The sequence below is a fragment of the Protomyctophum parallelum genome (assembly GCF_964188405.1).
Source record: "Protomyctophum parallelum genome assembly, chromosome: 7".
Lineage (NCBI taxonomy): Eukaryota > Metazoa > Chordata > Actinopteri > Myctophiformes > Myctophidae > Protomyctophum > Protomyctophum parallelum.
In genome coordinates, this window is record NC_139705.1 from 15,637,123 (window position 1) to 15,661,971 (window position 24,849).

The window sequence follows — 24,849 nt, forward strand, 5'->3', positions numbered from 1 at the left end:
TTTAACGAAATACAAGATTCACTCGCTTTCACGCTTTTTTCCCCCCCGTTTGAAAACAAAGCGGCTGCAGTCCCCGAGGCTACGGACCTATAGTCAACACAGCCAATTTGCCACTCACCGCACGGGCACCTGCAGTGCTTTCAGAGCTCTGTAGTACTCCATGCCCTGCTTGTTGGGCACACGCTTGTCATCTTCCCCCAACATGAGCAGCACTGGAGTCTTCACCTGGGAAACGGAGATTGAGAGAGAGAGATATTGCTACTGACGGACATACTGTATATCAGACATACTGTATATCAGACGGACGTCATGAACACGAATCCACACAAACCTGCGCGATGTGTCTAATGGGAGATTTGTGCAGCATCTGTTCCCAAACGGCAGGCGTCGGAAGGCAGCCGGTGGTGTATTCATACCCAGCTTCCACCATACACCTGGACAAAACACAGTCAAAAGGTAGTGGTTGTGTATAAAGCTAGGGTTGCCAACTATCATATTTTCAGATAAGGGACATTACCCGGGCACGCGGCAAAGCCGCGTGTCCGTTGCGCCAGGCGCGCGGCACAGCCGCACGCCGGAATTTTTTGGTGTCCCTTATTAAAAATTGGTGTCCCTTATTTGAAAATCAAATAGAAAAATTGGGTCATTTCCAGGCAAACCCCCCCAATTTCACGTCTAAATTTCGAGTCAAACCCCCAAAGCATGCGGTTATGGTTAGGGTATAGACTAAGACTACATGAGAAACAGATTATCATTTAATTTTTTATTTTGTCAAAATGTGCAAATTAACAAATAAAAATAAAAATACAATCAAATAAAATACATATAAATCAATAAGATACAATCAATACAATGAATACAAAAAAAGGAGGAGGGAACACGCCCCCAGTGCCAACAGGGAATCAAACCCAGGACCTTCTAGCTGTGAGGCAGCATTACCGACTATGCCACCGTGCCCCCTAAATACAATCAATTCAATGGCTCCTAACATATTGCAAAGGCCCTTAGAACAAGGCTCAACATATTGCAAAGGCCCTTGTAGAACAAGGCTCAATGGCTCCTAACATATTGCAAAGGCCCTTAGAACAAGGCTCTATAGACTTCCCAAAGATACCCATGTACCTGTCTAAATACTTCCTTAATGTAAACAAAGTCCACACCCACAACACCAGGTAGTTCAACAAACCATGTGCAAATAAATTTCGCTCTTATGCCACAAAAATGTGGAACGCCCTACCAACTGTCATTTTTACATCCTTTATGATGATTTCCTTTTTTTGGCTATAGAGAAGTGTTTAAATATCACTTGTATATAGTGGACTGTACATCTCTAAATGTTATGATGAATCGAAAACGGTGGAACCTCTTTTTTTGTTTTGTATTGAGTTGTGCTTGAAATGTACTGTATTTTTTTTTACAGATTTACAGCATACAAATTATTAAGCCATGAAATATTCAAATCATAAACTTGAGTTGACCTTATTATTCTCGGGTCAGTCAGGTGCTGTTCAATATTAGTACCCACTACCCACTCTTCCGTTTAGGCTACTTTAAATTCATATTTATGCAAGCAACAAAATCAACATGCTTATTTGACTGACAAGACAAGACATACCATGTTAGCCTCTAGAGTTGTTTGAGGAACAAGGAACTGACTCAGGGCTCCGTGGCTTCTCCTCTGCTTCAATTTTTTTTTATGGTTTTCACCATGGGCGCGTTCGGAAATAGCGCACTGAGCGCACTGTGCAATGCAATCTAATAGTCGAGTGCGCTCCGGTGCGGTATTTCCGAACGCGCCCCATACCAGCAGCATGCTGTTTAACATCAGTGATTGGCTCTGCTGCTGGCCTGCTGCGTGCATATGAAGAGTACTGACCAATGAGCTGACTAGCTGAGCCTAGCGCCCTTCCAGACACCAGGTTTCATTGTCTTGCTTTCCATTTCCTATAGCTTAGAATCGCTGCCCCTTCTTCTGTGTGTCTGAATGGGAGCGAGTGACTGAGAATCACCATAACGCGCTGTCATTTTTCCACGACCCCAAAATACGGGATTAAGTGCGTCCCGTATCGGTTCATTACGGGACAGGTCTTTTAGCTGTCAAATACGATACAAACCCGTATTTTACGGGACGGTTGGCAACCCTATATAAAGCCTACAGTTAGACTGGTGCCCAGCTGTAGAGCACTGAGTCGGTAACGACTTAGAGATCCATGCCCCACCCAGCTATGCAATACCCGTTGTACCCATGTCAGAGTACCCACTCCCGGCACTCCACCCAGCTCTGTGTCCTTTTATGCCCATATATGGAGATTGCTGTATCCGTACCACAGTCACACACACACTCCTCTCTCTCTCTCTCTCTGTCGCTCTAATTAATCAGTCTCATGTCGCGCAGCTGTGTCTAGATTCTCACGGCGGATCCGGCCGGGAGCTGCCTATGCCATAGAAAGCATAGGTGGACCCCAGGCTACAGACGTACAGGCATACAGAGACTTGGTGCATTTATAGATAGATTTGAGTGCAGGGTCACGCCCCAAAATGAAAATAGCTGATCTGCAAGCCTTTAACGCGTTGTGAGCTTGTAGATCCGCTATTTTTTTCTTCTTGCCAAAAGTGCCCTTTGAGGTAATTTCAGCCCCCGTCTCTCCAGCGTCCCTACCGTGCACAGAAAGGTTAAGTGATGAATGGCTCTGACTTTTGCGCACAAAGCGTCCGTTTGTGCCATGTGCCTAACGTCTGCATTATTGAAGAGCTGATTCCCCTACCTACAGGGAAGCAGAAAGCCATCTTCTAGTTGCCTTTCACCCACCCACCATTCTCCCATCAGAGGAGAATGTCAGCCCTTAAGGACCAAATGTATAGCATAATTTGAGAAACAGACGTAAGGATAATTTTCCTGCTTAGAAAAAGGTTTGCCTTAATGTTAGGGAAATATACTGGTTGGGGTTAGAGTTAAGATTAGGCAAAATGTTATGTGTGATATTCATAAAATGTGTGTGATTATATCCTAAAGTGTTGATCAACAAGCAGTGGTTCCCAAACCTTTTTGCTCCAAAAAAGGGAAATTGGACGTTTGTCTGGAACCCAAACTAGTGAAAACAGCAGATCTTCACGCTGCTATTATAGATCTTCAATTTTCACTACTTAGATGGAGGTCACGTGGTTTGACCAAACACCTATGTTTGATTGGGGGAGGGGGGAAATCAAACAAATGTTTGGTCAAACCATGCGACATCCATTGGAAAAGCATTTAGGCGGCCATGAAACACAGACGGAACACAGAATGTTCATTTGATATGTGTGTATGAGGCCCGAGTATATATGTGTGTGTGTGTGTGTGTGTGTGTGTGTGTGGCAGGCACGCACCAGTCTGGGATGTCTGTGCTGCCGATCATGGAGGCCAGGTTGGTGACAGGGTTGCGCGACACACACGCCTTATAGAAGCCTGGGTACTGGCCAATCAGATGACAGGCCAGGAAACCACCGTGGGAACCCCCAGACACTGCAACCTTCTGTTCGTCAAATCCCCCACCTCTCAGAACACTCTCTACGGCAAACTGGTGACACGAGGAAGGAAGAAAGGATCTTAGTCCATCCTTCAAAATCAGTAGTTCTCAAATGTATTTAAAAAAATAAAAAACGTATACAAATTTATGGCAGATGTACAAGCTCGTGGCATGAAGTTGCTGTGAGCTTGTATATCTACCATTTTTGAATAGCCAACGCTAAAATCTAAAAGGACTTTCCTGGTTCTCCCCGGATATTATTATGATGACACACAGTATAATCTGTAATGTATAGTATACTTCATTGAATGAAACTTGATTTACTTCTTTCTTTCTTATGTACGGTGTAGATATAATTCTACTGTATATACATCAGATTTAGCTAAATTCATAACATTATCTATTGATTTTCCTTTTAGAAAAACCAAATAACACTGACCTGGCATGAATAAGGCTATCATCATAATCATGTCAGTGTAATGCATTTGTCATGTTGTCACCTGAACATCCTGGACATCCTGTGTGCCCACGTTGCCAGGCAGGGAGAGGATGCTGTCCTGACCATAACCGATGGAGCCTCGATAGTTCACTGAAACACATACAGTAAGTACAGTCATAACCGATGGAGCCCTGATAGTTCACTGAAACTGAAACACATACAGTAAGTACAGTCATAACCGATAAGGCCCTGATAGTTCACTGAAACACATACAGTAAGTACAGTCATAACCGATAAGGCCCTGATAGTTCACTGAAACACATACAGTAAGTACAGTCATAACCGATAAGGCCCTGATAGTTCACTGAAACACATACAGTAAGTACAGCCATAACCGATAAGGCCCTGATAGTTCACTGAAACACATACAGTAAGTACAGTCATAACCGATGGGGCCCTGATAGTTCACTGAAACACATACAGTAAGTACAGCCGTAACCGATAAGGCCCTGATAGTTCACTGAAACACATACAGTAAGTACAGTCATAACCGATAAGGCCCTGATAGTTCACTGAAACACATACAGTAAGTACAGTCATAACCGATGGAGCCCTGATAGTTCACTGAAACACATACAGTAAGTACAGTCATAACCGATGGAGCCCTGATAGTTCACTGAAACACATACAGTAAGTACAGTCATAACCGATGGGGCCCTGATAGTTCACTGAAACACATACAGTACAGTCATAACCGATGGAGCCCTGATAGTTCACTGAAACACATACAGTACAGTCATAACCGATGGAGCCCTGATAGTTCACTGAAACAACATAGTCACCCAACACAATGAAAAACTGCAGACTTTTCAATAGGTCAATGATTCTTTCTCAAACGCCACCACGCCCCCTAAAGCCTCTTTTATCAAAAGATCATGACTAAGGTTTGGATGCCACTGCCATCTGCTCCTAGTGTCTTCTCAATGCAACATATGATAAAATAATATCATTCGTCTTAATGGGTTCAGCTGAAAGCAAACAGCAGCAGGTTCACTCCTCCAACATCTTAGTGCCACAGCTCACTGCAGACCGAGAGTGTGAGCCTTGCTCATCCACTTAAACACAATCTGATCCTATTATGGTACTGTGTCTGTACTCTGTATGTCAATGGATGAAAGTCCCCCGGCTGTCAGAGAGGCCAACTTTCACACCTGGCAAGCAGCTTACAAGGAATCTTCAACTTACAGTATACTCCTTCAGAGATATACAATATATATATTGATATACACATCACTGTATTTGAGCAATGCATACTCCTTCTGAAGTCCCAACTTTTCTTCAGAAAAGGACTACAAAGAACTACAAATTGACTTAATTCTTCAGAGCTTCAGAAATGCAATCTAAGATATTTTACATGGGAAGTCGTGCACCACCAAAATGCCCTGACTCTTCCAACTAGTTCGGAAGGGGGCAAGGGGCTGTGTATTGGCCTTCAGGACTGTCGTGATAATTACATTTTAGTTGACGATAAATTGTGTTGATGACATTGAACATGTAATAGAGGTATATCATTGCTGCCGGGCAGAAATCTTTTATATCCATATTCTAAACTTGTGTTTTTTCGTAAATTAATGCCCTACGAAAGGCAGCATCAAGAGACACGTTCCATGCTTGCAGAGCTACTACTTTTGATGCTTTTGAATTAGAATCCTGACACGTAGCAGTTTTGGGACATATGACAGAGATGATATTTGTAGACAAACAGGAGAAGGGCGCACACCAGTATTGGTGAGGTGCTTTGGGCAAAATATAGAAAATGAAGAAAAAGCACACCCACGATGCAGAAAATGAAATGAACATTTCGACCTGTAAGGTCTTCTTCAGGGAATGGTCTTCTCTCCCTGAAGAAGACCTTACAGGTCGAAACGTTGGTTTAATCTTTTTAATACATTTTCTGCAACGTGGCTATGAGTGTGCAGGCTTTTTCTTCATTTTCTAGAGACATTTGTGACAGGCCTATTATTACTCACCCATTAATATAGCGAAGCCCATCCTACACAGCACAGAGGAGGACAGGATCCAGTCTGCTACGATCACAGAATGGGGACCACCTACGGTACAGATAGATAGATGGATTATTTATTTCTGTGTCATGCACCAAAGATGCCCAGCCCACATGGACTTACAGGATACCACACGTAAATCATTGCAGGTAATTAAAACATACAGAATATTCTTTTTTCCCCCCTAAGCCTTACATACTGTATGAAATCTGCAAAAAAAAGATTATTCTACGTCTTTCATAATCATCGAACCACAAAAACGACATTTTACAAAATAAATTATTTTTTTATTTATATCCCATAGAGATTTCCAAAAATTTAGTTTAAGTATCTCAGGTTCTTGTTCACGAGTGAGGGGAGGACGGAGAAGGAGATCAGCCAGAGAATCGGAGCGGCAGGGGCGGTATTGCAGTGTACCGCACTGTTTAGACGAAAAGAGAGTTGAGCCAGAAGGCAGAGCTCTACGTCTACCGAGCAATCTTCGTTTCTACTCTCACCTATGGTCATGAAGTGTGCGTCATGACCGAAAGAATAAGGTCGCGAATACAAGCAGCCGAAATGAGTTTTCTTCGACGGGTGGCTGGCATCTCCCTTAGAGATAGAGTGAGAAGTTCAGTCACACGAGAGAGACTCAGAGTAGAGTCGCTGCTTCTTTGCCTGGAAAGGAGCCAGCTTAGGTGGTTCGGGCATCTGGTTAGGATGCCTCTCGGGCGTCTCCCTAGGGAGGTCCTCGCGGCACGTCCCACTGGGAGGAGACCAGGGCCAGACCAAGGCGCAGTTGGAGGAAACACATCGACTCACTGGCCTTCGAACATCTCAGAATCCCCCAGGAGGAAGTCACTAATGTTGCTCTGGAGAGGGAAGTCTGGAGCTCTCTGGTGGAGCCGTTGACCCTGCGACCCGACTACAGATAAGCGGTTGAAGATGGATGGATGTAAGCTTGGGACCAAGTCATCCAGACTCCTGGGGAATGATGACCATAAAATGGGCCACCACGAAATGGCCTACTATGCCCCATTATTACACTACTATGCCCTATTATTATACTAAAGACACAATATGACAGAAACCCACCATGAGGGGTGACTATGAGAGGCAGCTTCACTCCATCCTTCACCTCGGTCGGTTTGACCAGCAAGGCTTCAAAACCCAGACCAGCTAGAGAATGAACACACACACACACACACACACACACACACACACACCCCATTGAATAGAGGTTACAAGAGTAATGTTATAAGTCACTTAATGGGTTAAATTGTGTTTTCTAGCACCTTATCTCACTAGACAGCACTGAGCACGTGTGCATGTCTACGGTTTGTCTTACGGTATTGGCTGTTGTCTTGGTCTGGGGGAGGGTCAAAGGTCAGGATCTGCCAGCTGATATCTGAGTGGCTCTGAGACTCCTCCAGCGTGACCCAGTCCACTTCCTCTGGGGAACCCCTCTGTGGCAGGAAGCCCACCCTCTGGGCAACAGGAAGTGACATTGCAACAGATAAAGTGTGTGGTTAAACACGTGGATATTAAAAAATAGATTGGCCGCTGCAGTTCGTTGGAGCGATGTGTGTTGAAGGAGGGGTGGAAGAATTTACACTGGGGAAGAAGTACGCTGGAAGTGTGGAAGGCACGTCAAGCTGCCACTCAAGTGATTACTGGCCAATCACAGCGCATATTTTCTGGGACTTACAGACCCGAACATGCGCTCTGCGACGCACGCTCATGCTTCCGCGGTGCTTCGCAAGGAATCTCGGGAAAGTTTTGCCCTCCCTTGAGCACATACTGTACGCTCCAGAGCCGGAACTCTATGGTTAAACATATGCATTATGCACCCCATAATTAGTCATCAGGCAGGAAACCACAAACCAGAATCAGAAGTACCCAAACAGGGGGGACCAAAACAAAGCAACGGCAGGAAACAAAAAATGGAAACCACAAACCGGAATAAGAGTTATTTTTCTAGATTTTACCATCCGGTCTAAAATTGTATGGGAGTAAGTTGTGATGAAAGCTTAAGGCTCCTTACCAGGCTGGGTGGGCCATGTGTTTAACTCTAAAGACTCCTCAGCAGGCTGGGTGGGCCATGTGTTTAACTCTAAAGACTCCTCAGCAGGCTGGGTGGGCCATGTGTTTAACTCTAAAGACTCCTCAGCAGGCTGGGTGGGCCATGTGTTTAACTCTAAAGCAGGGGTGCCCATTACGTCGATCGCGGTCGACCAGTCGATCGCAAGCGCTGCGCAGGTAGACCGCATGGCCCTGCCATGAAAAAAATAAAATCCTCGCCTCGGGCAGGCGGCGGTGGCTTTAAAACCCCCCACAATGCAGTGCCTTGTTTTCAAGTGTGGGGAACGTCAGGTCTGTTCTGTTGTTAAACAAACAAATTATAAGGATATCTATCCATCATTGTTCATATAGCAAGATGCACGCGGCAAAGAAGCCTAAAACATATCACTTCCATGCAGAGTGGGAAGAAGATTATTTTTTCACGATGTCACATTCCAAGTCCAACTGCGTTTGCCTTACTCAAGCCCATCGCTACATTCATGTGCTTCCCATTCAGAAGCTGATGTTGATTCCATTACCTCGAAAATAGCAACACTTTTTAACATGAACTCTTCTGCGTTGGAGAATGAGATCATGGCACTGCAGGCTGACATACAGTTAAAGTTGCGTGCCCGCGATGGAGAGTTTTGGAACTTACTCGTGGAGGAAAAGTATCCAAACATCAGGACTTGTGCAGCCTCGCTCACAGCGTTATTTGGCTCCACATATTTATGTGAATCAGCGTTTTCCCACATGAAGATAATTAAGTCCAAATTTCGTTCCACGTTGACGGACGATCATTTGGAGGCCTGTTTAAGACTAGCTGTCAGCAGTGACTGTCCGGATTACGCAGCGCTGACGGACTCCACTCAGTGCAAGGCTGCAAGCAGTCATCTGATTAAAGGGATAGTTCAGATTTTTTTAACTTAAATTGTATGAAATACTTTCCATTAATATAGTGGTTGCAACTGTATTAATTGATTGCCAGAGTCCTGTGGTGGGAGTTCTGCTCTGGTTGAGTTGAGTGGTGCATTATTCCTTCATGTGATTGTGTATGCTTTAAGTTTTTATGTGTGATACTTGTAACATTTTATGAGCAATATGTTATTACAAATTGAAATTGATTGACGTTATTACAAAGAGTAACTTTAACAAAAAATCTCTTCTTTGCAATGTGGGGTAACTGAAAAGGTAAATAAATATAATTGATTTTGAAACAGTCCTAATGCCTTAATTTATTTTGAGTATTTTAAGCAATGGGATAATATTTTTTTGGTTGGTAGATCACCTTGAGCTGGCAATTTTAAAAGTAGACCTCAAGTCAAAAAAGTGTGGGCACCCCTGCTCTAAAGGTTCCTTACCAGGCTGGGTGGGCCATGTGTTTAACTCTAAAGGCTCCTTACCAGGCTGGGTGGGCAGTTTGGAGAAGAGCAGCTGATCACCATCAAGTCTCTCTGGATGTTCAGCAGGCACCAGTTTCCAATGTCAGACTCTGTCGGCAAAACAACAAGGACATCATTAGACTCTCCATCTACTCACAACACCACACAGTTTGCACTGATAGAATCAGATAAATGACAACGCAACGTGAACAACAGGGTTCAATTTGCTGCAGGGGATGGAGGTGTGGGGGTGGCAGGGATGTCACGATTACAATTTTAAGTTGACGACTAATTATCACAAATAATTGTGATTAATGATTTCATTGTGTTTTTGGCATTGAACATTGGAACATTATGACATGGAAACGATTGACGATTATGACAAAACAATCGCAATTATCTCAAACAATTGTGATTATGACAATTATGTAATAATTGTGACAGGCCTATAGGCTCCACCGCAACTCTGCGGAAGGAAGGCACATCTGATATTTCCCTTTGCAGTTCTCTTTAGACCGTTGTCCTCTAGACGAGTGGTTCCCAAACGATTTAGCCCATGAGCCCACTGAAAAGAGAAATTGTATGTCTCCCCGGGACCCAACTAGTGAAAATAGCAGATCTACAAGCTCACAACGTGGCAAGAAGCGAATTCTTAAGTATTTGTTTTCTTATTTTTCGTTCATTTCTTCATGAAAGTCCTTGTGCAAAACTACAGGCACAGGTGTGTCAGAGCCTGAAAACAAATGCGAATGCGATAAAAGAGCTCTATAAGTCAGTTATAGAGCAGCAGTTTATTCAGCCGAGTGACAACATTTTGGTCTAAACGATTCACGAACCTTCACCAGATAGAAGTTTAAACTAAGGCATATGTCCTGAGGAATGGAAAATAGCCAAGATTATTCCATTGCCAAAGAACAGTAAAGAACCTTTCTCAGGTAAAAACAGCGGACCAATAAGTCTATTACCAGCCTTGAGTAAATATATGGAGAGAATAGTGTATGACCAAATTCAAGAATACTTCTGTAAAAATGATCTTAATACAGTATATCAGCATGTATAGGAAGGGGCACTCCACAACCACGGCATTAACTCAGATGGCAGACGATTGGATGACTGAAATAGATGATAAAAGATTAGTCGGTGCTGTACTGTTAGATTTAAGTGCAGCATTTGATGTTCTACATCACACGCTTTTACTGAATACATTGAGATGTTATGGATTCGAAGCACTTGCTACGGCGTGGATTGAAAGTTATCTCATTGACAGGAAATATACTGTATACTTTAATGGAAGTTATTCTGGGTTGAAGCCAGTGAGTTGTGGTGTGCCTCAGGGAAGTTCTTTGGGTCCGCTTTTATTTTCTATTTTTGTGAATGATCTGCCTTTCATTTTAAAACATGCCACCGTTGCGATGTACGCGGACGACTCTACAATATATACGTCCTCCATCACATCTAGTGAACTTACAAGAGTTTTAAATTATGAATTAAAACAAATAGAGAAATGGATGAGAATAAATAAACTGGTTCTGAATAAAGAAAAGACTAAATGTATAGTATTGGGTTCAAATCACTCATTAAAAGCTGCACCAACTTTACACTTAACCATAGGCGATACAAATATTGAACAAGTAACCGAAGTAAAACTGTTAGGTAAGGTATTACTGTCGATAATAAAATGTCCTGGAATAATCAGATAGATGAAATGGTAAAAAAAAAAAAAATGGGCAGAGGTACAGGTGCTATAAAACATTGTAGGAAATACTTGCCTAAATACCTAACCAAACAATTAGTACAAGCAAGCATTAGTGTTATCCCATTTAGGTCCAATACAAAAGAAAGTAACTTGAACAGATTACAGGTGGCCCAAAACAAAGCAGCTCGTATAGTGCTTCAATGCCCATATCGAACAAGAGTAAGTACAATGAACAGTGATCTAGTGTGGTTAAGTGTAAAACGTAGGTTGGATTATTCATTACTGTGTTTTGTGAAAGACATCACCACAACTACAACCCCAGCAATAATGTATCATTGTTCTCAGATACATCATTATTTTACTCGGCAGTCATCAGAGGGTCATTTCCTGCTGCCTTCATGTAGAACAAATGTTAAACAAAGAAGCAATGGTGGCATGGAACTCTTTACCTATGTTTTTTGTTCATGAGGATAACTGTATGAGTTTTAAGAAGAAGCTGAAGTTGTTTTTGTTCACTCAAGAGATGTGAAGGAGATGCATATGAGCTATATATCCCATTCTAATTTATATTTACATTATTATCAATGTTGAACTGTGTTGTACTGTTGTACTGTGAAGCTAGCTATCAAATGTATACGGATCATGAGTTGTAATTTTGTGTTGGATGAATGTGAATGTATGTAATAATATGGAAGAAATGTTTTAATGATGATTATGTTTAAGACCCCAGGAAGAATAGCTGCTGTGACTCACAGTAAGCTAATGGTGATCTAATAAATAAATCAAAATCCCTGTGATGATGATGAAGGTCGTTTAGACCAAAACGTTGTCACTCAGCTGAAAAAACTGCTGCTCTATAAGTGAAGAGTGTGCGGGACCTCTTTCCTTTCGTGAAATTACTGAAAAACATAATACATTTTTGTTTTTAATTCATGAAAATGTTTGCTTTTTTTGGGAATGTTTTTTTGAAAATGTTTTTAAATAATAATTTAAAAAAAACTAAAATGTAGGAAACATAAAAATAAAGGGACCCATAAAAAAAAAGTGTCCACGGCCATCGGGGCCTGAGTGTCTGTGGTCAGTGTGGTGCAAAGAAGGAAGGCTGATGCAGTGTCATTGACTCACTGGAAGTGAGAGAGGCGACGGTCCCTGTGGTCGTATCTATCAGCAGCAGGTCCTATAAAAAGACAAAAAAAAGAGAAGATTAAAAAACACAGACTGACTAAAGACGTACGTCAGCAATTATGACAAAGAAAGAAAGGGAGAACATGCAGCAACAGAGAAGAGTTCCAGAGGCTTAAGCCACGGTAACAGGCTGGTTTCCCTGGTAACTGTTGTAATGTTGGCACTGGTGGGAAAAGGTACACTCTTAGGCCCGCCTCACACCTTTCGATCTAGCATACAAAATTGATGCATGCTAGATGTATACAAATAAAAGGGTGTGATACATCTTGCCCCAATGCATTTCCAATGGAAGTCACATGGTTTGACACAACATTTGTGTTGTACGGCTTTCGGCTGTGTTTCGACAGCCCCCCTGCCCCTCACACAACACAAATGTTGTGTCAAACCATGTGACTCACATTGGAAATGCAATGCGAGCTTGCATCAGCTATACATCTCATACAACAAGCATACATCAATCTGTTGCGAAGGTGTGAGTTAGGCCATATATACATACACTAGGGCTGCACGATATGGACAAAAATTCATATCACGATATATATGGCAGATATCTCGATATCGATACGATACGATATAATATATATCACGATATATATGGCAGATATCTCGATATCGATATGATACGATATATCGTGCAGCAACATATTTTCTTAATGGGCGTGGCTAGCGATTCAGGGCTGGATCCAGGCTACAACAGGACAGAGGGACAAACGGAGTGATGGTTTATTTTCCGAGGAGCACAGGCTAAAACAGAGGGCTGGCTTTAGAAGTGGACGATATATCGATATGTCGACGATATATCTATATCGCGATACCGTTGCCTTTTTGCGATACTGATATTGTGCATGTTCATACCTCGATACCGATACGATAACGATATATTGTGCAGCCCTAACATACACTCATATTTTTTACTTGAGTAAAAGTATTAATACAGCAATATACTATACAATACTCTGCTACAAGTAAATGTCCTCATGTACTTGAGTAAAAGTATTTGCTTCAAAATGTACTTAAAGTATGAAAAGTAGAAAGCACTCATTGTGCACACAAGCTTTCAAATGTACAAAAAACATCTTGAAAATGGCAGTGAGCTTCTAGATCAGCAATTTTCAAAATGTATATAGGGCTGAAGTGGTTACTGCTTGTTTTGGAATAATACAAAATGTATTACAAATCTACAAAGTAACTAAAGTTTTCAAATAATAGTAAAAAAATAAAGAGTAAAACTAAAAGTACAATATTTGGATCCAAGATGTAGTGGAGTAGAAGTAAAAGTATTGGAAATACATACAATATAATAGTACAAAATTGTGCTTAAGTACAGTACTTTACACCAGTGGTTCCCAAACTTTGTCATGTCAAGGACCCCCAAATTGACACTCATTAGCAAGCAGACCCCCATACTGGCCATGTCAGCGACCGCCCATAAAAGAAGATTTTTATGCTTTTAACAGTTTCCATCTCTGGGACCCCAGTGTATATTGTAAAATCAAAGTTAATTTAACTCAGAGAGTGTACAAATGGACCCATAAGTGTCCATTCGGTTCCTAACTATCATTTAGCTGGGGACCCCCTGGAACTCCCTCAAGGACCCCTTTGGGAACCACTGCTTTACGCCACTGTACCTTGCGGCCGCGCTGGGGACAGGCGATGAGGACACGTTGGCTGTCTGCAGACCAGCACTGAGGGGACAACTGAGAGCTGTAGATACCAGCGAAACCATCTGCGGACACGGGCGGGCACACACACACACACACACACACACACACACACACAGTTTGCACCGATTGATTTCTAAAACAATTAACACAATATGTCAAATGAAATTGTTATGTTCTACTGTACATACTACTACTGCCAAACAGGTGAAGGAATCACAGATTGAGGCTTTAACCTTTGCGTTCATATGAAATATCCGAGACTATTACGCTTTAATGGAAGATGCTTTTTGAACATTTTGCTAGTTTGACAACTTCAAATGCTCTAATCTTGAATTAATAATCGAAAACAGCCGATTTACAAGCGAAACACGCTTCCATAGAAGACACGCTGGCTTCTGTGGAATCCAAAAATCAGTCTGGAATTTGAAGACGGCATTGTTTTCCTTTTTTCCTTTTTACCCCTCCGTCTTTAGTCGTTATGCCAATGAATTCCTCACCACGTACATTTGTATGTTGCCACTGCTGTTGTATGCTACCGACTGACGTGCCAGCGAGGAGCCCCCTCCGTCCTACTAGTCCCAACCAAGGGGACTCCCTTTTTTGCTGAGCCTGGGAGTTGATGGGCACTGATGGGGTGCTTGTTTATATACAACTGTATGGACTAGACCACGACGGAGGCCCGCCGTCTCAAGCAAACTTGAGCCACGTGAGACAAAGTGAGTTAAAGCGAGCAAGTTGCCGTGTCGAACGTTGCGAAGTTCGCTTAGCCGACTCAGGGCCGTTCGAGTTGCGACCCGATAGGCAGAGAATAGTAATTCAATAATGAGAGTGTGAAAGAGGTAAAAAGGGAAAGAAAGATATACAGTGAGGGGAAAAAGGGGTGGGGGGGGGGGGGGGGGGTGGATTCAGATTTTACGGGGGGCAGTTTCCAATTGCAGCCGTCCGTAGGTGCCCTTTGAGAGCGGTTTTGAAGGAGTCAAGGGATTGTGTCTTAATGTCTTAATGACTGTTGGTAGGGCGTTCCAATTTTTGGTGGTATAGGAGCTAAAATAATGTAGTCCCTTGTTTGTGCCGAATCTGGGTTGCACATGGTTTGTTGCACTCCCTCTGGTGTTGTGGGTGTGGACTTCGTTGACATTAAGGAAGTATTTAGACAGGTACATGGGTATCTTGGTGGTGTATCGAATCTTGTGGACGAGACCCATTGCAAGATGGTGTACAGTACACTGTCGTCGACCCTAAGCCAGTCCAGCATGTCAAAGTGGGAAAGGGTGAGGTGGGTTCGGTTCAGTTCCCTGCCGACATACGTACTTTTACGGGCTGGCCGCCCCAGCCTGTAGGAGTACGTCGTGCAGTGACAAATTTCACCCTCCCTGCCCGGCTTCCCTCAATTGTGTTCGTATATAGACAAGTGGTTTTCAACCCTTTTCATATCAAGGTCCAATATTTATTCTGCATTTGAACCACCATTTGAAGAGATTTTAGCCTCTCAGAACTAAAACGTAGAATATTTTGTCTTTGTTGGTTGGATAAGATTTTGTCCACAATTCCATCCTGTATTGATGTCGTACCATAGGAGAGATAACAGGCAAACGATCAAAATAACAATTCTTCTACTTCTAATTATGTAGACTTAAGTAAATTAAATCCAAATTAAGTAATGCAGATGTTTAACAATAATTTCACTCTTGAGAGCGTAAAATGAAAAACTATTTTACACCATCAAGATCGAATAATGGTCCATTTGGTTAACTCTCCATCATCTAGCTGGGGAACTCCAGGAAACCTCTCAAAGACCACAGGTGGTCGCCCGGACCACTGTTTTATCCTTTGGAAAGTTATGTACAAAATGTTGATGCATAATATGCATTTTTGCCAATAATATTTTAAATCAATTAAAAGAAAAACATACCTGGCCCAGGTCTTGCCACCACATCTACAACCACTGAGGTCTTCTTAGTGTACCAGTCATACTGGGAACAAAATTAAAAACAATCCTCTTCACAAAGTATTCACAAATATTTTACCCTTTCTAGCTATTCATTAGTTATTGCATCGCGGCAGTTACATTGTACATGTGTTAATAAACCTGGCCATGACACATTGTCTTAATAATAAAACCAGCTAATAAAACCCGAGTCTACAGCCATCTTTACAATGCCCAGTAGGGTTAAAGTCCTGCAGCAGAAGGGTGAAAGATGGCCCGGGCGGCTGGCGTAGCCGTCTGGGCACCTTGGCTGGTAATCCAGTCTGGCAGTGTGCCGCGGGTTCGACTCCCGATCCCGACCGCCTTTACTGCATGTCACCCCCCCCCCCCCCATCTCTCTCTCCCCATTTCCTGTCAGCCTACTGTATACCTATCCCTCTATAAAAAAATAAAAATAAAGGCGAAAGCCACAAAAAAATACATCTTAAAAGAAGTGTGAAAGATGATCAATTTCCACATTCTTCTTTAATCCATTATCCATCGTTTACACCAGAGGTGGCCAGCCATGTCATATCGATCGAAAGGCTACTACTACGGCTAGGCGATAGGAGTTCAAATCAGTGTCACAATTATTTTTTCAACCTTTTACCTCGATTATGATAAATGTGTGATTAGTGAAAATCTACCAGCTCACTGTTATGCTATTTTTTATAATTTTGTATGCCACCATTGTACAACAAAGTACTGTGTAATACATGGAGGTAAATCAGAATACCGGTAATCAATTTAGTCGATTACAAATTATTATTTTTTACAAAATCGACTCGGGAGCCCCGAATTTGATGGTGAACTGTTAATGCGTTGAGTGTTTGTTGGGACTAACGAACACCCATTCTGTATCCTCCATGCAATGTGTGGTATCATGTACATTTTCAGAACGCAGGCGTTCATCTGGTCTTACCATACAGAGCTTGCTGCACTGCATGTGTGGACCGTAGACGCCACACTCCAGGTAGACGATTCTACACTGGTCTGGACTGAGCCTCGGGGAGCACACCGCACTGGTGCCCGATGACAGCGGTTCTAAAAAAAGGACACGACAGAGATAATGTCAGTATTGGATTATATGACTTAGATGCTCGATGGTAAGCATAACCTATTAAGACCTGAGACAGAGTCCAAAGAAATGTCTTAAGTTCCGACATAGTTTTCTGAAAAACCTATGTTCCTATATCAGTGGTTCTCTAACTACACTCTAAGGACCCCAAAAATGATATGTAATTGGCCGCCGACCCCCATCTGAAAATACGTTGTTCCAAGGACTAGAAGCAAATATTTGAGTTAAAAACGTTCTGAAAAATGTGAAAGAATATATATTAATAATAATAATAAACTTTATTTATATAGCACCTTTCATACATAAATGTAGCTCAAAGTGCTTTACAGAGCAGAAAAGATAATAAAAACAAAATCAAAACAAAACAGCATTAAAACAGGCATGCAGTTAAAACAATAGGACAATAACGCAGTGTCAAATCAGGAGAAGGCAGTGGTACAAAGATAAGAACAGATAAAATAAGGCAACGACATTAAAAAACAAGCAGTAATACAATACAGTGAGGACGTGAATAACAAAAAATATAAGATCACTTAAAAGCAATGTTGTAGAGGTGGGTCTTGAGCTGAGCTTTAAAAATGTCTACAGAGGGTGCCTGACGAAGGTACAGTGGGAGCTTGTTCCATGCCGACGGCCCGTAGAAGCAAAAAGCTGCTTCCCCGTATTTTTTAGTTGCCATTTTTTTAGGCAAAGGGAGCAGGCCAGCAGTGGAAGACCTTAGGGGCCGGTTTGGGACATATTTAGGCAGGCAGTCATGTAGGTAGGAAGGTGCGAGACCATTGAGAGCTTTATAGACAAGTACAATTTTAAAATCAATCCTAAAAACAGGAAGCCAGTGCAGTGATGCCAAAACTGGAGTAATATGTTCTGTCATCTTAGTTCTAGTTACAACTCTAGCTGCTGCATTTTGGACAAGTTGTAGTCTGTCAGTTGTTTTCTTAGGCAGTCCTGAAAAGAGCGCATTGCAGTAGTCAAGCCGAGAAAAAACAAAGGCGTGGATTAGCGTTTTTGCATCGTCCAAGGACAAATAGGCTCTGATTCGTGCAATATTTCTAAGGTGAAAAAAGGCAATCTTGGTAACATGATTAATGTGTGAATTAAAATTCAATTCAGAATAAATAATAACCCCCAGGTTCTTTACTGTACTGTTACTTTCTACAGTCAGGTTGCCAAGCCTGCTTATTATTGATTCTTTCTGCTCGCTAGAACCGATTATGAGAACTTCTGTCTTATCCTCATTTAGTTTGAGAAAGTTGTCACTCATCCAACATTTGATGCTAGACAGACAGGTCAGCAGTGGGTCTAAGGCACAGGGATCATCTGGGGCCACAGAAAGATAGAGTTGGGTATTATCAGCATAGAAATGAAAATTGACTCCGTGATTGGTAATGAAGTTCGCCCAATGGCAGTATGTACAAGGAGAAAAAATCTAGAAGTAAGAGAACGGATACATGTTTCTTGTCAGCAGACACCCTAAGATCATTCATTACTTTTACAAGTGCTGTTTCTGTGCTGCGACCTTTCCTAAAGCCAGATTGGAATTTGTTGTGCGCATTATTGTTCTGTAGAAATACATCCAATTGATGGGAGATGCATTTTTCTAAAACCTTGCCCAGAAAGGGTAGATTTGAAATGGGTCGATAGTTACCCAAAACAGAGGGATCAAGATTGTGTTTCTTGAGTAGGGGCCTAACTACGGCAGTCTTCAGTGAGTCTGGGAAGACGCCTGATTGTAGAGAGCTGTTTACAATTTTTAGGATATCTCCAATCACACTGTCTAAGACCTCTTTGAGAAAGGTGGTGGGAATTGTATCCAATGAACAGGAGGATGATGTCATCTGTGATATGGTTTTGCGGAGTTCGTCTTCATCAATTGCGCAGAACGATAATAGGCTCCCCCTGGGAGATCTATCCTGGGACCATTAGCTGCTGTTTGAAGGTTTGCGCTAGCAGCAGCATCATTCATAATATCAGCTCTAATGTTAAAAAAAATGTTATCAAAAAAAGATGCAAACTCATTACACTTAGCTTTAGAGGCCGGGAATGACTGCTTGTAGGACTGGGGGGGGTTTAAAAGTCGTTCAATGGTAGAGAATAGGACTCATTTTTCTTGTTCTCGTTAATAATGCCAGAGAAATATGCCTGCCTTGCTAGACGCAAGGCTTTGTTATAGGCGACTGTTGACTTTTTAAGAATCTCTAGGTGGATGGTGAGTTTATTTTTTCTCCAAGCTCGCTCAGCTCTACGACATTCTTGCTTCAGTGAGCGTGTATGCTCATTTAACCAGGGCGTCACTCTGGTGTTATGTTTCTTTTTTGTTTTCAAAGGAGCCACTATATCAAGAGCTGACTCTAGTTTAAGATTAAAATTTTGAACCATATCATTTACTGGGGGAGTATCGGGCAGGGGGGGGCCCAGATGACGAGAGAACTCGTCGGCTGCAGAAGAGCTAAAAAAAACGCTTTGTTATTGCGAACGCAGTGAGCCACTTACTATGACAGCAAGGGCTGAATGTCTGTGTGTGTGTCTGTGTGTCTGTGTGTCTGTGTGTCTGTCCCACTGTTACACCACCCGCCCGCCACCAGAGGGCGCAGCTGTAGCACACACACACACACACACACACAGGGCGCAGCTGTAGCACACACACACACACACACACACACACACACACGCACACGCACACGCACACGCGCACACACACACACACACACACACACACACACACACACACACACACACACACACACGCACACACAACCACACACACACAAGCTGCGTTCGCTTCACGCGTTTGCGCGTCTTACTTGTGGTATATTCAGTGATGTTTTTCTCTAGATCAGAGACAGTCATATTAAAACACAGCAAATAGTGGTCTGATAGCTCAGGCCTTTCAATAGTCCTTTCCACAGTGATGTTCAGCCCTCTAGAAATCACCAGGTCCAGAGTGTGCCCATGCTTATGAGTAGGCCCAACAACATGCTGAATAAAATCGAAAGAATGTAATAGTTGTAGGAAGTCCATAGCCACGCTGTCTGAGGCATTGTCCACATGCAAATTGCCATCACCTATAATCAGAGTTTTATCATAGTTTGTGGAACAAATAGATAAAAGCTCAGAAAATTCAGTTAAGAACAGGGCTTTACTTGATTTAGGAGGACGATAAATACTAATTAATGGCACAGAGGATTGACTCTCCAGTGTAGTGGCCTGGTACTCAAAAGATAAAAAAAAATAAAAAAAGTTTTTAAATATGCACACATTTTCACGATCTTTCAAAAATAGCAGATCTACAGGCTGGTATCGTGGCACTCACTTGTAGATCTGCCATTTTTCAACAGCTAAAGTTTTAAATAATGTTTAAAGTGGTTAAAAGCTAAGGCGACTCAGGTCACAGGTCTGAAATGGGTTTAAAACAGAACAGAGTACTGTATACTTACCACATTTCCCTCCTGTAAGATCCACATAGAACAGAGATGACCTGTTGACACAAAAAAAGGGGAAGATCGGGGATTTCAAGCTAAACGATTCTCACCACAGAATGTTTCAATTCCTCCCTTGGCTGGCCTTAAATTTAGAGTCAGATGACTTTCCACATGTGAGAGGTTCACACACCTGTCATAATCACCATGGTTAGATGTCCACTAGCTATGCCATTATTACTGTAACTGAAAGGTGATTGATTGAGAGCGGCTGAAGATTTAAATAAAATATCTTTGCCAATTAACTTTTTTACTTTGCGTTTATTTCTTTTTCCTTTACCAAACATCATTGCCAGATTGGACACCAAACTCTTTTAGCTCTAGACCCAAAAGAGACATTATTTTACGATGTGTTGTGAGCTCGTATATCTGCCACTTTCAGTGCTTCTCATTTCTTAACACACACACACATTATTATTTTATTTTTTATTCATGAAATTCTTATATATATATTTTTTTTTTCCAAAATAATTGCTTTGGGAGCACTGAGCTAGTCACCCCTTGCCTAAAGCTCAAACCACACCAAAGGGTCGAGACGGTTTTTAAGGTCAACTACATCAAAGCAACTCATTGAGTTGCATTGGTGTGGTTGACCTTAAAACGGTTTCGTCCCAAGGAGTCCCTACCAGTGTGGTTTGGGTTTTTTTTTCTTTTTTACAGTACTCTTCTCTTTTTTACTCCTCTCTCCACATGGCTCACCTCCTGTTGGGGCAGTACTTGAGGCCCAGTCTGAACGGCTCGTGCCACCAGCCCACAAAAACCACGCCTGTGTCACCAGGAGCCCAAAACGCCTGCCGACACACAGAGAGAGAGAGAGAGAGAGAAAACTTAGTAAGTACAAATACACAACAATCTAGCATAGCGCTGTTGTGGACCAGAAACCTCTTATATCCATATTTATAGTGTTTACTTTCAATTTGTCTGCCTCCAACTTTGGTTAATGTACACAGTGCAAACTGATCCATGGATCAGGATCATAGTGAATAACAATAGAGCAGTGGCTTTCATCCCTTTTCATATCAAGGGAGGCCCAAATGTATTCTGCATTTGAGGCACAGACCACCATTAGATTTAGCCTCGCAGACCAAAAACTTTGAATATTTTGTTGTCTTTGGATAACATTTTTCCATCATTTAACTGAAGACCACCTTCAACCCCCTTAAAGGGATAGTTCAGATTTTTCGAACTTAAGTTGTATGAAATACTTGCCATTAATATAGTGGTTGCAACTGTATTAACTTTCGTTCTTTTTTTTACCCCTCTATCACACAGAACTATGTTTTTTGTGTCACTACGCCCAAAAAATAGTTCCATGTGAGGGGTCAAAGTTGAACGAAAGTTGCGCTAATATTTTAGAAATAGGTCAACAATACAAATTACGTTCGTTTTGTGGATTAATTTACTTTTACTGCGTGGCCCCAGTGCCCCCCACAAAATGACCGGAACTACTTAATATTCACTAAAACCAGAGCAGAACTCCCACCACGGGACTTGGGCAATCAATTAATACAGTTGCAACCACTATATTAATGGCAAGTATTTCATACAACTTAAGTTAACAGTTTGACTGTTTTTTACGATTAACCCGCATTTTAATCAACCCCCCTTCACTGCCGAGATTGTTGTATTACCTTTAGAGCATACGCTGAATTATTTGGGCTTTTAATCCGCGAAAATCCATCAAAAAAAGCTCCCGTGGTTTGTTATGATCTGTGTGTAGCATCCACCATCTTGGTGCACCCGGAAGACGCACACAAGATTGGTTTCAATGAGGCGTTGCAACCAATGCATTTCCATTGGCCTCAATTTCCCAGAAGCCCTAGCAGCCCACAGCATGTGTCGATTTCCGGTTTCGTCATCACAGCGAAGCCATCCAGTCTCATACTCCGCGACGAAGACGGATTTTCTTTTGATTCATTACATTACGGCGGATTAAACACATAAAACAAAAGGCGGGTATGTCCGATACGGCAGCGACATTAACCTGGAGTAATCCATTCGCGGCACGGAAACTGTTAAAAAAATCTGAACTATCCGTTTAAGGACCACTGGTTCAACATCACTGCACTAGAGGACCAAAGTAGATTGGGTACTATATGACCCGTCTCGCCTGACCTGTCCAGGGGAAATGTCCTCAGGTATTCCCTCCAGCACAGAGACATTGCTGCCCTCAATGTCCAGCACGCAGAGCACCGGGCAGCTCTTACTGACCAGAGCCTCTCCCCAGTCCTCGTGGAAGACAAACTGCTCCCCCTGTTGGAGTACAATGGTAAACACATACCATAAGCAAACCGCTAGATGTGATTTTAAATGTATCCGGGAGGCAGGGGGTTGACTTAAAAATACAGACCTTTGTGGCTTCTTCTTTCTTCCCCATTTTCAGAGTGTCCTCCTCATCTCCAGTAGAGGACGACTCTAGTGACTCTGTCTAAAAACAGAAAATTAAATTAATTACGAATGCTTGGTCGTCATTTCACTTGGTCAAGTGAAAAGTAATATATTTGCCACTGACATGTAGTGGAGAGGTATAACCCTTTATATATCAAGGTCCATTATTAATTTGCCATTTGAGCCGAAACCACCATTTGATGAGATTTAGCCTCTCAGGCGCAAAACTTGTTTTCTTGATGTTGGCAAACATTGATCAAAATAACAATTCTTCTACATTCTCTAATTGTATAAACTTCTTGTAAATTAAACAATGCACATGTTTTAACAATAATTTAACTCTTGGGAGCATAAAATAAAACCAAATGGACCCGTAAGGGTCTCATTTGTTTTATTTGATGAGATATAAATAAGTCTATGGTAATTCAGAATGGGGTGGGGGGGAATGTGACGATCAGACTTCGGTGCTCTATGGAAAGCGAGTGCATGTGATAGTCACCTGGAAGAAGGACTCAGCCTTTGGTCTTTTCCGTTCTGCCACGTACAGGAGATGTGTCTCAGAGTGGGACCACACCAGACAGCCAAACTGGTCTAGAGACAAACATAGTAATGTACAGGAGATGTGTCTCAGAGTGGGACCACACCAGACAGCCAAACTGGTCTAGAGACAAACATAGTAATGTACAGGAGATGTGTCTCAGAGTGGGACCACAACAGACAGCCAAACTGGTCTAGAGACAAACATAGTAATGTACAGGAGATGTGTCTCAGAGTGGGACCACACCAGACAGCCAAACTGGTCTAGAGACAAACATAGTAATGTACAGGAGATGTGTCTCAGAGTGGGACCACACCAGACAGCCAAACTGGTCTAGAGACAAACATAGTAATGTACAGGAGATGTGTCTCAGAGTGGGACCACAACAGACAGCCAAACTGGTCTAGAGGCAAACATAGTAATGTACAGGAGATGTGTCTCAGAGTGGGACCACACCTAGCCCTGGAACATGACTGCCATGATGATTATCATGACAGTCATGCAGAAACGTTTCCCTGTTTTTTGCGCTCGCTGCATTTACAAGATTTCCGTATATATAAACATTCAGATTTCAAATATAAAGTACTCACAAAGTGTCCCACGGGTGTTAGTTAGTAGCAGCGCCAGCGATTAGAATTGCTGCGTCTCGCGTTGTTTAATAAAAAGCATTTTTGTCCGAGCTCCCTGGCTACTTTTTTCAAACGGGGTTCGTTTGGGAAATACACAGTTGCACACCGGGAGCGCACTCGCCTATTAGTCTGTATTGGCAGGGCGGTCAGCGTACCTATATCGAACACACCGAGTGCCACCCTCCTCCCGACCGATAGGGGCGCGTAGTTGAAAGCCAATGGCAAAATAACAGCTCGGATAAAAATGCTTTTTATTAAACAACGCGGGATGCAGAAATTCTAATCGCTGGAGCTGCTACTAACTAACAACCGTGGGACAAATTGTGAGTACTTTATATTTGAAATCTGAATGTTTATATATACGGAAATCTTGTAAATGCAGCATTCGCAAAAACCAGGGTGAAGTTTCGTCATGACTCTCGTATGAATACGAGAGTCATGAATCATGGCTAGACCACACCAGACAGCCAAACTGGTCTAGAGACAAACAACACAGTAATGTACAGGAGATGTGTCTCAGAGTGGGACCACACCAGACAGCCAAACTGGTCTGGTGACAACAGAACAACACATAAATGTGGGACAGTAGGACATTTAAAGAGAAAATTAACACTAAAAGCTCTTTGAAAATAGCTCACAGCGCATCGCGGCACGTTGGAAACTTGTACATCAGCCAACGTTTAAACAGGGCTGACGTGGTTCATGCATGTTATGTAATAATAATCAAAATCCACAGTAACTAGCAGTTTAAATAATTCTAGTGGAGTAAAAAGTAAAATATTTGCATCTGAGATGA

The 24,849-nt window shown here is 42.3% G+C and overlaps 1 protein-coding gene across 2 annotated transcripts in view; it reads right to left on the bottom strand.

Annotated features, from left to right (window-relative positions):
- The window catches only part of LOC310861630 (acylamino-acid-releasing enzyme-like), a 33,675-nt gene that overhangs the window by 1,818 nt on the left and 7,008 nt on the right, over nucleotides 1-24,849 (bottom strand). For both annotated transcript variants that reach the window (XM_083769165.1, XM_083769164.1), the window contains exons 6-22: nucleotides 23,386-23,477; nucleotides 22,849-22,926; nucleotides 22,614-22,751; nucleotides 21,198-21,289; nucleotides 20,457-20,497; nucleotides 16,864-16,985; nucleotides 15,888-15,948; nucleotides 13,940-14,037; nucleotides 12,252-12,303; nucleotides 9,452-9,540; nucleotides 7,336-7,474; nucleotides 7,083-7,166; nucleotides 5,976-6,056; nucleotides 4,007-4,095; nucleotides 3,367-3,557; nucleotides 332-434; nucleotides 119-225 (exon numbers count right to left, since the gene is read on the bottom strand). In XM_083769165.1, coding sequence (XP_083625291.1) covers nucleotides 119-225; nucleotides 332-434; nucleotides 3,367-3,557; nucleotides 4,007-4,095; nucleotides 5,976-6,056; nucleotides 7,083-7,166; nucleotides 7,336-7,474; nucleotides 9,452-9,540; nucleotides 12,252-12,303; nucleotides 13,940-14,037; nucleotides 15,888-15,948; nucleotides 16,864-16,985; nucleotides 20,457-20,497; nucleotides 21,198-21,289; nucleotides 22,614-22,751; nucleotides 22,849-22,926; nucleotides 23,386-23,477 — 1,657 coding nt within the window. The remainder of the gene's footprint in view (nucleotides 1-118; nucleotides 226-331; nucleotides 435-3,366; nucleotides 3,558-4,006; nucleotides 4,096-5,975; nucleotides 6,057-7,082; nucleotides 7,167-7,335; nucleotides 7,475-9,451; nucleotides 9,541-12,251; nucleotides 12,304-13,939; nucleotides 14,038-15,887; nucleotides 15,949-16,863; nucleotides 16,986-20,456; nucleotides 20,498-21,197; nucleotides 21,290-22,613; nucleotides 22,752-22,848; nucleotides 22,927-23,385; nucleotides 23,478-24,849) is intronic.